General features: G+C 42.1%; 1 protein-coding gene across 1 annotated transcript in view; it reads left to right on the top strand.

The window, feature by feature from the left end:
• tmeff2a (transmembrane protein with EGF-like and two follistatin-like domains 2a) overlaps window positions 1-14534 on the top strand; it is a 131370-nt gene that overhangs the window by 84602 nt on the left and 32234 nt on the right. Inside the window, exon 5 of the mRNA XM_083996570.1 lies at window positions 13550-13646. Within this exon, the coding sequence (XP_083852696.1) occupies window positions 13550-13646 (97 nt within the window). The remainder of the gene's footprint in view (window positions 1-13549; window positions 13647-14534) is intronic.

Below are 14534 nucleotides of genomic sequence, written 5' to 3'. Positions count from 1 at the left end.
AGAAGTGCACTGTGAAATGCCTTTTGAATAACACTCAGCTGTTCCGAATTCAAGGTTTTCTGGTGTAAGTGTCTATACATACTAGGATTCGTAATAATTTAGTGGTTATGTGTGTGGTGAAAGCTCATGACTAATTGAGGGGTTATATAAAGAAGCAGTCACACAACACTATGTGTGTATGAGTGCACGCAGGCAGAAATCAGGGCTCCGCTTTGTGCGAGTTTTCTGAAAAAATAAGAATGAGAAAGACTTGTCATAACTCATCAACTCTAGTCACGAGGACGACAGTTTCGATTCTTCCTGGAGGGGATCAAAAGCTGGCAAGTAGGTTACCAGCAGATGGCTTTGAATTCTTGGCCAGATTATTATTTTGTTCCTTTCAGGTACATATTTCCCTGCAATTATTGTTTCATGCCGGTATGGTTGTGTGCTTTCTGTTGAGACAAAAAGTTCTACTGATGTGTTTGTCATCAGTTTGTCAATTTAGATTTTTTTTTTTTTTTTTTAGGGCTGAAAATAGTCTTCGTTAGAAGAAACGATTTCCTGTCGTGAGATATCAAAAATATAGTGTCATTTGTACCGAGACAGTAAAGCTTATTGCCATTTTGGGAAGTGCTTGTTTTTACATCTTTTACCAAAAGACAGATGAGACGATATCAAAGAGGAGCAGAGGGGAAACAGCTGGCTTTGCTTTGACTGAAGTTCAAAAATATGACTACAGACGTTTTTAAAGCTCATTAATTGACGTATAATTGTTCCCCGTGGCCTCACAGCAGGAAGGTTCTGGGGTCTGTCTGCGTGGAGTTTGCATGTTCTCCCCGTGCCTCGGTTCTCTCCAGCTTCCTCCCACAGAAACATGCACATTTAGGTTAATTGGAGCACATAGTTGTGAGTGTGAGTATGAGGCCCTGGATACAGGGATAAGCGGTATAGATAATGGATGGATGTTCTTAAATAAACTTGTCACCAGGAAGTTTCCAGACAACCAGCAGGATCTCCACACACTATGTCATTAAGCTTCACAGCAGGTCTATGTACAGATTTTAATGATGTACCTATAGACTACACAGTCTGTCTGCAGAAAGGCACACAGCCTTTATTTAGAACCTTAAAGGGTTAGTTCAACATTTTTGGCAAATTGACCCATTGCCATAATCCCTATAGTCATAGCAGTAGGTTCATTACCTTTAATTGTCGGTGCAAGCTTTTTTTAGAACGGCGGAGCAGAGATGCGAGATCTTCAGAGCTACGCTACGGAGGCTAATGGGATTTCTTGGTTTCCCTCATCAAACTAATCAAATACACAATCCAACAACTCCAAAACGCTCTGGTGGACAATTTGTGACCTGCACATTCACCACGGTATGAGATAACAACGGAACGTTACAAGACAGAGTTGTTTTAGAGGGAAATGCAGAGACTGCTTGCCGAAAAACTGCCTCTGATGGTAATGCGCATCAGTGGTTTTGCATGAATTTACCTCAAAAACAACTTGTCTCATTGTCCACGAGAGCGTTTTGGAGTTGTTGGATTGTGTATTTGATGAGGGAAACCAAGAAATCCCTATGTACTGTAACTCTGAGCAGCTTGCGGCTCTGCTCCGCCATTCAGAAAATAGCTTGCACCGACAATTATAGGTCATGAACCTACTCCTAAAACTATAGGGATTATGTCAGGACCTCTTTAACTTTGTGATGTCAATGAAGCAGTCACTGTGCCCTAAATCCGGCTTGGACCCACCATGCAGCTTTTACCCGAAATCTGAAGTCAGCCAATCAGAGGAGAGGCTCATATCCTCAACCTTTTTCTGATTGGCTGACACTGTTGTTACTAGAGCTCCAGAGAGAAGACTCAGAGAGGATATGTAAAACTACGCAGATTTTTTTTTTTGGGTTCTGAAAACCACAAATATTTCTTCTTATCTTTAACAAAGCACAACTGTAAAATATGGGCCTTTTTAAATGAAGTTATTTCAATGGCTCCACCATTATTAAGAACTACACATAAGTCTTTCCTTTGTGTGTACTTTTCTCTGATTTTTTTTTTTTTTTTTTTGCAACCTGAACTGAATGCACTTTTGCAGAGCTTTGGTTGACTGCAGATAGGTGACAGGATTGAAAGACAGTCACTGAGCCATTCAGGCGAGAGGAGAACAGAATGCAGGGTCTAATCCTCTCAGAGCTGGGAAAGATGAAGTTTTAAAGCCATAATTCCTCCTTTTAATCCATTCAGAAAGGCTCTGACCCAGTTGGTGACCTTGTTCATGGATTCGTTAACAGCTGCACCATCGCTGCCAGTGGTGGTTGTACCTGTGCTGCCGGTGCACCTAGTAACGAAGGATTTAGGGCAGTGAGTCAGAGGTCACTGTCTTTTGCGTGGTGCTTACGGTTGGAATCTGAATTTTGCATCGTGATAAAGAGTTTTATTTTTCATTGGCCTGTTCAGAAGACAGCGAGGATTTACTGGTCGCAGCTGAAGCCGCCCTGGCAGCAATCTCTCTTGATTCACATCCCCCTGAAGCATCCCGCAGGGAAATGAATGTACACATTGATGTCTGAGTTTGTCTCAGAAGCTGTCTCTCACTGTGAAAAGTAAAAAGTTGACATAGAATGAGTTTTTGACTGACAACCACATCAACAAGCAATGCAACCGCAGAATGTCCGGTATGCAGGGCTCGATTGTTACCCAACATGTTGACAGGAGCTTATTTGCTGAAATATTTTGGAAATGTTACATCAGAGGCCGAGCCGAGTTTCCTGACTCATCCTCCTCCTCACAGGGTGGATATATGTCATACATAGCCAAAGCTACAGCATGAACTTCATTTATTTACTTCACTGCCAGACGGACCTGCTCTGGGTTACGGCCCTCACTTCATCAGGGTAATGACATGTCACAAATGAACACAGTGGCTGCTTTCATTTGCTTGGAAAGCGTAAGAACCGGTCTCCTCATTTGGTCCGTGGAGCCTGCAGAGGAAAAATGATTTGGCAAAAAGCAGGTCAAGAGTCATATAATTAAGTAAACAAATGTCTTTTAGAGCAATGTTGTGGATGATACAATGTTAGATCACCTGAAATATTTGTATATTTACACCATTTGGACTTAAGAATATTATAAATAAACCTACTCTCTGTATTTAATTTTATATTTTTACTCAATTTGAAATTAAAGACGAGAGAGAGTTGTTTTTGAGGCAAATGCAGAGACTGCTTGCCAAACAACTGTCCCTGAAGGCAACGTGCATCAGTGGTTTTGCATGAAATTACCTCTAAAACAACTCTGTCTCGTAACGTTCTGTTATTATCTCATAGTGTGGTGAATGTGCAGGTCACAACTTGTCCACCAGAGCGTTTTGGAGTTGTTGGATTGTGTATTTGATGAGTTTGATGAGGGAAACCAAGAAATCCCATTAGCCTCCGTAGCGTAGCTCTGAGCAGCTCGCGGCTCTGCTCCACCGTTCTAAAAATAGCTTGCACCAACTATTAAAGTTGACGAACCTACTCCTAAAAGTTTAAGTTACATTTCATCTGTAGAATCGGCTAATTTATGTAATTACGTACGGTTGGTTTAAGAGAACACTTGTGCCTCTTTAGTTAGCCTACATGTCCTGACATGCTGTGTATTTTGAGAAGGAATAGATTTGACCAGCATGTGACAATTGTCAATTTTTTTTTTCAACTAGTACTGTAACTGCAAAGCCACCTTTTTTGAAGCAAATCAGTAAAAGCGATATAGAAATGTGTCTGTGACATGGTTTCGCTGTTGCTCCACAAACTACCTGTGAAATGAATGAGGAGAACCAACAATATGTTGAGACAATAAAGCTGCAAGGTCGTGTGTGAATCATCCTTTCAATTACAAATGATAGGTGTCATTTCTGATTGGGTTGTGCTAAAACACAGAGAGTAATGCAGTGATAAATCCACTACGGTGAGGGCATTCCCTGAATTATAGTGCTGCCAGGTCAAACATATTTGAATAACATTTATTGTGATAAAACACACCGACTGCAGCCCAACAGCATCACTCTCACTACTTCATCTACAGTATTATTTTTGTATGTAGCCATTCATAAGGATGTTTATAATCAGTATTTCCTCTGAAACAACAATCTGTACCATTTTCTTAACAGGCTGGATAATTAAGAGTCTTGCTTTTGTTCTGTCACTGGTGGTTTCACTTAGCAACCAGAGACAAAGAGCTCTTTACTGCTCCCATCTCAGAGAATGAAAAGATACATTTAGTCTGATCACACTTTGAGTCGTATTGTTAGGTGCCTTCACACCTGTGGAATGGAAATAAAAGGAGCTTTAATGTGTTCGCATTTTGGTCACAGTGGTATTAACATTCCCTGCCAATGCCCACCAAGCACTTTGATGGCATCATTACTTATATCACGGTTATTATTGCCTTGTGCGTGATTCATTTAGTCATTTACGTCACCAGAACAACTGCCCTTGGCTCACTTTTTGGAGGAGCTTGGCTTTCTCCTCCTCGGCCTTATGGCTGACAGATGACTTTGTGAAAAGCGATATGGTCTCTGACGAGGGCGGGGAAAAAAAAAAGGAACAGAAATTGAATCCTGGCCTCTGTCAGCAGCCTCATCTGTCATCTTTTCAATATTGATGTCCATTATGTTTATAGATTATTCTTTGGCCCAGCTCGCCCTGTCAGATCGGCCACTTGTGGCAGCGGCCCGTTGATAATGTCATTTTGATTGATGGCTTTCATGGTTTAATTGTCGGCACGGCCGTCTTTTAATGGAGCTCCCCACGTAACCGAAAGATTACATCTCAGATGAGTCCGACTTCAAACTGTGTGTACCGGTTGCGCTGCGACGCTGATACAAGACGACTACCGCAGATTCTGTATCATCATCATCCCGGGCCATTATCTGCTGTTTGGCTCATGTTCACTGCTTCCTGTATCACCTTTCATGGATCACATGTCCATTTTACGGGAAGAAGAGAGGCCTCTGTAAATGTTATCACACCCGCCAACAGGGATAATTTTGTTTCGCTGGTTTTTGTGCATTTATCCCACGGCCTGTACACAAATCTTTAGGCACACTCAATGCAATTACTCCTTATTTGCAAGGAGTCATTTATTAGGAGCACTCTAGCAAGGACTGATGCAGCCTAATACAACAGCCCAGCACCTTCATTAAGGTTCTAATGTTCAGTTTAAGGAGTTTAACAGAATGCTGAGTCAACTCTATAATTAATTTGGAGGCCGTAGTTTGTGTTAGTGTGAGATTGTGATGTGTTTCCACGTTTTTCAGTGACTGTCTACAGGGTGCGTCATCGTCCCCCAAGTTTTTGCACAACTTAATCCGCAGTCATTAAATGCCATTACACAATTCATCACGTCTTTATCAGCTTACAGCTCGATGCGTGGTGAATGGGCTTAATATCATGCGATGATGCCACAGCATGGTCATCACATTTTCCCCATAATATACAAACAAATCAGTCAAATTTTAATAAACCACCACCGCAAAACAGTCTGAACCTTGTGAAGGCTGATTCGGTAACAACAGTGAGCCATGTGGGGGTTCACGCTTGCATCTGTCTCGGCGACCACACACAGCCTCGTGCAGGATGCATCGGTCTCTCTCTCTCTCTCTCTCTCTCATCCCTCTCTCCTCTCCTCTACCTCTTCGTCTCTCCCCAGTGTGTTTGCAACCAAGGTCGTAGTGGTCCTGCTCTGTTTTCCAGGGGTGTGTGGGCTTCATTCATCATCCGTATGATAGCCGCACGCTAGAGTGCCCTAAATCTCCTGTCTGTGTTTGGGTGTGTGTGTGTGTGTGTGTGTGTGTGTGTGCACGCGCATGTGTGTGCGCTCACTCAAAGGGACGGTCTCTCGTTCTCTCTGTATGCTATGTATGAATGATGTCTTCCCCCCCTCTCTCGCTCTCTGTTCTCTCTTAAACCTGCTTTTACTTTCCCTGATGTATCTATAAAGTCATCAACGCACCATGCTCGTGTCCTTGCACATGCAGCACAAAACACTGTATTCCCATGTAGACAAAGCGGGTTGTGTGTGCTTTTATACAACATAACGTCCAGTGCAAGATGAGATACTGTGTGGAAGAAAGGAGGGAAAACACAGTGTGTTGTGGAGGCACCTTTGGCACCAGTTACTGCCTCGGGTCAATATCGCTGGGTCTATATCATCTTTTCACATCTCCACACTGCAATTCGTCACCTATTCTTCTTTGCAAAAGGACTTAACCTCAGCCAGGTTAGATGGAGACAATGAGGTCTGGATTGAATTGATTTTCTTCAGTTCACACCAGCATTGCCACCGTATCTGGGCTGCTGAGCCTACTGGTTTTACTATTGTTAGAGACCATTCTTCTTCAGTGTGCCTCCTGGCAAACACTAGACCGGATGTCACAGGAGGTTTTTCAGCAGCAATAAAACTGTGACAGGTGAATCACCCTGGCAACAGTAGCATCCCTCCTCAGTCATTAAACCCTGTGTCTCAGTCAAAAGAGTCACAGCAGTTTCTTTCCCTGCTGCTCAGGACAGGCTTATTCACACCTCAGTGTATACTGAAGAATATTCAGTGTATTTCTAATTTTACTCATTTCAAAGCAATGCTTTTTCATCAGAAGGATGATTGTCGGGCAGCTCGACAAGGGCAAGCATAAAGGAAAGGAAATTTGCAGTCACCTGCATCTGTAGAAGTGAATTCAGTTGAAAATGTTAATTTTGCAGACTATCCTGACCTACTACCACAGAGTATATAATTAGACTGTGAAGTCAAGTTTTGATATCAGTGATAATCTGTATTGTCACACAACACATGAACACTGTGGACTCAGATACTGTATGTTTAGCTCTCAGCTACAGCTAATATTGTTGCTTATTTGCTAAAAGCCATACAAACTTAAAGTCCTTTAGTACTTTGTACATTTAGTACTAAATGAGTGATAATTTGCTCAAAAGTTAACTTTTAAAGGAGACATATTATGCCCACTTTCCACAAATTAAAATAATTCCCAGGTGTCTTAAAGACATGTCTGTGACATGATTCGGTCAAAATACCTCAAGGATCAAACATCTCAGCTCTTTTCATTCTCTGTTCAGAGTAGCCACAGGTATCGGTGGATTTATGCAAATTTGAAAACTAATGACATCACTGGTTGACAACTGAGTGAACAGCTGGTAAAACCTCATGGATTTCAACCTCAGGAGCCTGGAAATTACAGACGTTTTTGTCAATTTTCACATTTTGAGGGCCGGAAGGCAAGCCAAACACCCAGTATATATCTGTGGGAAAAAAAGTGATATTTCCATAATATGTCCCCTTTAAATGACACTAGCCCTAACTCCATGTAAGTATTTTGCTTGTTCCTGTTCATTTTAATGTGATGTTCATGTTCTGTTTTTTATTTTGTTGTGTATTTTTCCAGAAAGAGTAGCAGATGCTTTGCATTGTGGGATTTCAAATAGAGAATAGAGCTACAATGTGACTGTAACATCAGCTAACATTAACAGCTTATTACTTCCCACTCAACTCTTTAACAACATTGTGAGTTTAACATCAAACTTAATTGACCCAACAGCTGACTCCAGAGATTGAAAGCAACACCTATTAACTCTAGTCTCTTCACGTCTTCTCACCTTCTAAATTTAGCACGCTAACTAGCCCCGGTCCTTTCTTGTCACTTTCCAATAGCTGAAGATGTGCACTGCTCAAAGGGCGTATTATAACCTTTTTTGTTGTAAACCACGTTCGGCAGCAGAGAAAACTTATGGATTAATGGAAACTGATGAGTGTTTACTTCATGATTACGACATCTAGGCCTACCCTTATTCGGGGTCATTCCTATGTTCCCACAGCCCTATGTTCCCACAGCCTTATGTTCCCACATTTCTAACTTTTGTTGTCACTGAAAATTAGGCCCTATGTTCCCACAGCCTTTTGGTCCCACCATTGGTTGTGTTTAGGCAATGAAGAAAAGAGTTGGTTAAGTTTAGTAAAAAGACCTGGTAGAGGCTAGACAGGCCAGATAGATAGAATCCAGATAGGTAGAGAGTCCAGTGGGAACATAGGGCCTAATTTTGAGAAAAATCTTAGAATTGTGGGAACATAGGGCTGTGGGAACATAGGACTGTGGGAACATAAGGCCCTTATTCGGGGTCATTCATGACAGCTCATTAAAAAAAAATCTCACTCACTGATATCCTATAGGCAGGAAATATATTCCATGAACATACAAAACCCTACTGTAGAGTAAGAGTGAAATGGTTAGCATCTGTTGGCTGAATCACTACTGTGTTTTTCACAAGGTAATATATGCTAAACCACACACAGCCACTGCCCTGTGGCAGTATATGGTGGTTGGAGCTTGTTTCCAATGAAGTTCTTAATCAGATGTACAATAAAAGCAATATTAGGCCTACTGTGCGTCCTTTTCCTGTATTTTTCTCTTTTAGTTATAAAAAGAAGAGAAATGGTTTGCACTGCAACTGGTTATCATTTACCAGTGTTTACTCCTGCAAATTGAAATCTAGATTCATTGCTAGAACCATTTTTAAACAAATATCATAAACCCATTTACAGCAGATATATTTCCCTCCAGCTCCCTGTGCACAGAGGCTGTCCTTGTTTCTATTTCACCAGTTACAGGGGCTGAACCAGTCGACCAGCGCTCGTTCACACCACAGTGACTCGGCCAGCTGTTGCAGCGAAATGAGCTCCGACCTTGTCACACTGCTTTCCTCCCCTCGCCGTCAACCTTTTCCTATTTTCTGCGGCATCCCAGCGAGCGAATGGCCCAGTGTCGCCAGTGGGGTCTCGTGTTTAAAATGCAGAAGTCACATTGCAGAATTCTGTTTTTTTTTTTTTAAGAATCTGTGTGCATACATGCGTGCATAGTATTTACAGCATGGCCAAGCTTCAGAAACCAGTAACAGGATTAGAGACGCTCTTTAACCCTAAGAGGAAGCCCCGTGGCACCATTGTGACTGATCCACCTCTTTTTTTGTTGCTCCTCTGTCGTTTTATCCCGCTTATCTCCACTTTAAGTCATCAGTTTACTTTAATCTCTTCTTCTCTTCTTTGTAAATACATCTTAACTTTTTTTTTTCCCACTCCTCTCCTCTTCGTTTTCTTCTTCTTCTCGATGAAGTCACTCAAAACTAACACGGAGAGAAGAGTTGTGTTTATTAGATTGAGCAGATTGTAACAAAAGGAACAAAGGCAAGATGGGATTTGTTAGAGTTGAAGGTGAGGCCAGGACAGAAATCACAGAGGAGGTCAGTCTGGTCTGATCCGATCCGAGGGCGGATCGATACTAGGTGGGATGTTGGAGCTGGCAGTGGGGGTGGTGGGGGGGGGGGTTGTGATGGTCGGGGCGCTCTGAGGGCTAATCATTTCAGTCATTACACAGCCGTGTCTGCTGATTCCAGGGATTAGCAGACACAGAAACAGGGGAGATGTTGTCTTAGTGCTACAGGAGACTCTATCAGGGATTTGAGGAGTGGAAAACACTGCTTGTCCCCAGTCACCTTTGGTAATTGTGCCTGTAGTGTCATGCACGGGGATCTGGGTCTAAGTGTGTAAGAGTGTGTGCATACAAGAAGTGTCAGCTGTTGTGTGAGGAAGGAAAAAAAACAACGACATGAAGGAAGGAGGAAGAGGGCGCACAATTTTTGGCATTTGCGTCGTGCGTATACATTCTGTACATGCTCACACATTAGAAATCTGAGCAGGTGTTCGAGAAATGTGTACCGGCAATCTCCCTCCTCCTCCTCCTCCTCTCCCTCTTTTTCTCTCGTGTGCAGTTGTAGGAGAGGAGAGTCGTGGGAGAGCTTACATGCTTGCCTGCCCACAAGCCTTTATGTGGAGCTACTCATTTAACAGAGTACAGAGAGGCTAGAGAGGCTGGCCAGCTCCAGTGCCTGCAAGAGGCTCTGTAAAAAAAAAAAAAAAAAATTTCACACACCACGACGTACACGACAGGTGGAAATAAGGGAAATTACATTTACGTCAGTGGTCAAAGAGTCACACCTGGCTAATTCAATCAGAGGCAGTTCCAGTGTCGACGGCGGCCGCTCCTCCGCTCTGATGTGAGAGATGTGAGACACAAAACAAGCCCCTATAATTGAACTGTCATGCACAGTTGAGCACTTGAGGACAACACTGACAACAAGCCTTGAAAGTATATGAATCACGAGACATGGATTTGCATTGGTAAAAATTTAAAGGTTGGGGGGGGGGTTCAATTTTTTTTTTTTACATCAAGATCATTTTTGTTGTCAGGAGGAGTAGCTCTCGCCCTGTGAGCGATACTGTGAGTTATGTAATGTTTTTCGTGGCTCGGGAGGAAAATCTGAAAAATGAACCCAAGTGACAGAGATTACAGATTATAACAGAAAGGCTGGGGGGCATGTAGTCTGAAATACATGTATATTTATCATGGCATGGAGGGTCTAATGAAAGTTACGCAATGGAAATGGGAGACGCAGGGTTTTTGCAGCGTATCAGATGGCTAATGGCACTCCAGCTGATATAAAATTAAATTATTAGAAACTCACTTTAAGCAGCTACAACAGCTTGTGCATTATTATGTAATAAATCAAAAACAAGTAAGTAAATTAGAGCGCTAGATGTTTGTCTTTCTGTCCTTCATCTGTTTTTGGAGTGCATTTTAGAGTCATTTCATTTTGAATATATTTTTTAGATACAGAAAAAGACATTTCTTACTTAATTAACTATTATATAATTTATTTTTATTTAAATCCCTTAATTTATGCATGTTGTTTTAATGAACCAGGCAAAGAGAAAACTGACTACAGAAATAGAACCATGGATGGGGTGGGGGTAAGGGAACAGGGTACGATCAAGGACAAGGGCACTGGCCTGCGGTCCAGAGTCCAGCACCATCATCCTTTAAACCAAGGTTAGCAACTGTTTAACAGCTGTAACGACATAAATCCATATCATTTCAACAACATCTCAATTTTAAATTCAAGACTCAACAAAGCAAGAGTGAATGAAAAAATATTCCTCAAGAACATGTGAGACGTGTTGTGTCAAACAACACTAATATATTTAGTTTGACAGTTTTTCTCTATTGACATACAACTCCAAGCATCCCTTAATAAGATGAGATCAATCTTCATTGTCATTGCACAGTCACACACCGACGTACACCAGTACAACAAAATTGGAACACTGCCCAAAAAAAGAAAAAGGCTCACAACAATCACAGCACACACAAAATAAATAATATGCAATGAAATATACAGTACAATATATGCATAATATGATATGCAATGTACAAATTAAGATGTATGCAGGATAAATATGCAATGTGTACAAATGAAATAGTTTAGTGTTGCGTGAAATAGTGTATAGTGTACATTGCACATGTCAAGTGTTTGCATTGATAGGGATATGTTGTAAAAGCTGCCCTTGACTCTTTTTGTCCATAAACATGCATAGGAAATACATATGCATTGATGATCATTTCTTCATAGAGATAATGTATCATCATTATGTATTGACATATAGCATCACTCTTGGTATAAGGACATTTGTATTATCTGTATTGTTAGTGATGATGGGATGTGTGGCCAAGTGTTTCCTGCTCTGTGTGTGTTGCAGGTAAACATGAAAGGTTTGTGTCAAGGCTGGTGGAGGAACTGATATGTAGTTTTGTTTATCTGTGATGAGGTTCATGATAATATCAGTAGGTGAGACAGCTGGTAGAGAGACAGCTCACACAGCTCATTATTTTTAATTAGCTCTACCTTTTCAGTCTAGTTAGCAGCTTTGCTCAAATCGCTGCTGGTCTTTTCTCTGAGCACATACACACGGCACCTCCAAACTCCTTGTCAAAATGTTTTTTTTTTACCACTCTAAAAAGCCATTATTTTTGATGTGCCTTCACCTTATCCTTATGCAGAAAAAAAAAGAGGCAGCTTTCAGGAAAAATTTCAAGGAAATTTTCAGAAGCCCAATGAATAAAGGAGTGGAAGCAAGTTTAGATAGAATTGATTGCAAAATTACATATGAGAACATTCCCTGAAACGGTTTGTGCAGTACCCACTGAAATGATTTGGCATTCAGGCTCCACTAGGGCGGGCTACGTGCCAGCGCGGCTTCACACCTTGTAGTCTTGCCAGTCCTGTGACCTGAAGGTAAAGCTGTGAATACAGAATGTACATCTTGCCACCTGACTGCAAATGTTCTGCAATCAGAGGACACTGACTCACCGACGTGGCCGGTTTCCAACACCTGCAGCTTCAGACACAGCTTCAAAAGGAAAAAGAAAAAAAAAACATCGAAAGCAAAGGCAAGGATGTTTTGAAAGGGGCTTAACATCCGCAGCAAAGGAACTTTTCAGTCTCGCAGGCTGCATTGTGTTTTTTGGACACAGGCAAAAGAGACACAATGAGGCTGTTGGGATAATCTGACCCAACAGCAACAAAATCCAAGCGGAGAGTTATTGGAGGATGCGTGTCCCATGCTAACTAGATTCAACAGTCAAAAAGAAAGCAAAGTAAAGTTAACTGACTTTGACCTTAATGTAAGAGTCAAACCCAACTTAAGCTTGACAGCGGAAAAAATCAGGTTAAACCCTCTCAACCGGAGTTCTCTCCAATTCATCCAGCATGTCACAGGGGATCACAAGAAATAACAAAAGTTTCAGGGGGGCGAAAATGAAAGAGGCGACACGGGGGAGAGATGCACGGTGGCAGCGGTGTGGGTGTCTGTGCATGTGTGTGCGTGTGTTGGGGAGATTAAAGATATGACATGGGGAAATGATGCCAAGTTCCACCTCTTCGTCTTCCTTTCCTCACGGGACCCAGTAAGTTTAAAAATAGAGCTCGTCTAATGGAGAAAAGGGGCCGAGGGGGGGGAAAGAAGACGAAGAGCGAAAGGAGTGCAGAGAGTGGAGGAGTCCTCTGTGGTAAGGAGAATGCAATTTGAGATTGGCCAGATTGCCTTTTTTTTCTTTTTTTTTTTTTTCCTTTCTTTCTTTTTTTTTCGCTCATGAGGCGTGATATGCACCGACGGGGTCCCTAAGCCGCCATAAGCCTGACGCCAGTACCCACACCGCCGCCAAGGAGTCGTCGCACTCACAGCGCGAGAAAATCAGCAGCGATGAAATAAAAGAGGGACTCCAAAAAGATCAGCGGGGATTTGAGAGTGATAGATGAGAGTCAGGCGAGGAGAGTCTGGGAGGGAGTGGAGGAGGAGGAGGGTGGAGACAAGTGGGGTGGGAGGGTGTGGGGGGGAGTGAATGGATGAAGGAGATAGCTTCTGTGGGATTATGGAGGGATACGGCAAAATGTAAATGCACAGTTGGTCCGAGGCCGATTTCTCACGGTCACGCTGCGTTGTCAGGGGTGCATTGTTACGGGGCTTTGTTGCAGTTTTTTTTGTTTTTTTTATTCACACTGTCTGAGAAAGAAGCAGCCGGGCTTTAAGAAAAATAAAAACAGACAGGAAAGTGTTCTTTTTCTAGGGTGAAACAGGCGTTACATGTTTTTTCTTCTGTCTTCCTTCTCTTGTCACTTTCAAGGAGGAGAGGGTTCGACTGAGGTCGGACAGAAGGAGACGTCCACCTGCGACATTTGCCAGTTCGGGGCTGAGTGCGATGTGGATGCAGAGGACGTCTGGTGAGTTTTGCACACACACAAATACTCCCCATAATAAAAGTAAATAAAAAAACACCTGAAACCGCTACCTGTCATTATCAACAAGAGGTGACACCAGAGTAACGAAAAGGCACTGGGCTTACTTCAGGCACTCACTCACAGGAGACAAGGGTGATGCGTAAAAGCCTTTAAAGGGACAACGAGGAGCCTTGGAAAGGGTTTTCACACTACATTTACCATGAGCCTCTGCTAGCACGGTGAAATTCTTGGACCGGCGCAAGACGGACGTCTTACTAAGAATGTTTTCGTTCATCAAGAATGAAAGTCGGAAGTTCGAAGACGATCAGATACCATCGTGGTTCCGAGTCCGACCATAAACAGCGATTCGGCGGCGTTATTCCCATGACCTGCCAGGCAGCGTCCGCGAAACAGAAAGTAAGGAAACGCTGGTCGGCTCGCCCAGCATTTCCACCACTAATAATATATGATAATATAATATGAGACTTTTTTATTGTCGCAGAATCTTTGGTTCTGCCGATGGAGAAACTCCTCGTTATTCAATTGTAAGCATATCAACCAAATAATAGAGGCAATGTTTATAAGTTATGAGGACATGCCAAACAAATAAAGTCAAAGTCAAAGTCAACTTTATTTGTCTCCCGTGGGAGAAATTTGGTTTGGATAAAGGGCCATGCTGCTGGTACAATCATTACAAACGTAAGAACACATAACATAAAAACACATAGAATCATCATCATCATCATAAAGTGCAGTGTGCCATTGAAGCAGACATCAGTAATAAAAAGATAAAAACACGTACAAACAAAGTGCCCTTACATTCATACACGTTCATACAAATAAATAAGAAAAGTATATCCACAGAAATGTATCTGGGGAAAAAAATATATA

The sequence above is a fragment of the Trachurus trachurus genome, assembly GCF_905171665.1.
Source record: "Trachurus trachurus genome assembly, chromosome: 21".
NCBI lineage: Eukaryota > Metazoa > Chordata > Actinopteri > Carangiformes > Carangidae > Trachurus > Trachurus trachurus.
Note: the sequence above shows the minus strand (reverse complement) of the source record. Positions and strands in the feature narration are given on the sequence as shown.